Source organism: Penaeus monodon, chromosome 15 (assembly GCF_015228065.2).
Source record: "Penaeus monodon isolate SGIC_2016 chromosome 15, NSTDA_Pmon_1, whole genome shotgun sequence".
Classification (NCBI taxonomy): Eukaryota; Metazoa; Arthropoda; class Malacostraca; order Decapoda; family Penaeidae; genus Penaeus; species Penaeus monodon.
This window is the reverse complement of record NC_051400.1, coordinates 36,898,953-36,899,490: the sequence shown is the minus strand read 5'-3', so window position 1 is coordinate 36,899,490 and position 538 is coordinate 36,898,953. Positions and strand designations below refer to the sequence as shown.

The 538-nt window shown below is 36.8% G+C and overlaps 1 protein-coding gene across 1 annotated transcript in view; it reads left to right on the top strand.

Moving 5' to 3' along the window:
• LOC119582001 overlaps window positions 1-538 on the top strand; it is a gene marked incomplete in the record, with an annotated part of 18,728 nt that overhangs the window by 3,155 nt on the left and 15,035 nt on the right. Inside the window, 1 exon segment of the mRNA XM_037930196.1 lies at window positions 170-219. Coding sequence (XP_037786124.1) covers window positions 170-219 — 50 coding nt within the window.

The window sequence follows — 538 nt, the reverse complement described above, 5'->3', positions numbered from 1 at the left end:
AAAATGTTCAAACCAAGCAAGATAACCTAACTCAAAATTGGGGGCTCCACTCTGGAAACTTACTATTTGTATTCTCAATTGTTCATGATAAATTTTATGCAGTTTTCAGTTCCAAGTTTTTCTATCTCCATCACCAGCAATAAGAAAGTCATCTTTTTATTATTTTTAGGCCACCGCCATGGCACTGGATTGGCGTGGTGATTACACACTTCTGGCTGGGTAAGTATAATATCATGACCAGTCTTCTCTATAGTATGTAATGTACATAAAGCCATATTACCTGCCGAAGACTGCAATTTCTCAGCATTGCCTTGCTGCCAAGTAACAAAACACATCAAATTTTCATCTTTGATGTTTATAGAGAGTGAGAGTAAATGAGTGAGTTGAATGGATTAGTAAACTGAATGGGCAAATTTAATGGGTGAGTCAGTTGAATGGGCATTGCCTTGCTGCCCAGTGAAAAGACGCATCAAATGATCATTTTTAATTTTTCTTGTATTTATCTTTGATGAGACAGAGAGTGAGCGTGAGAATAAGA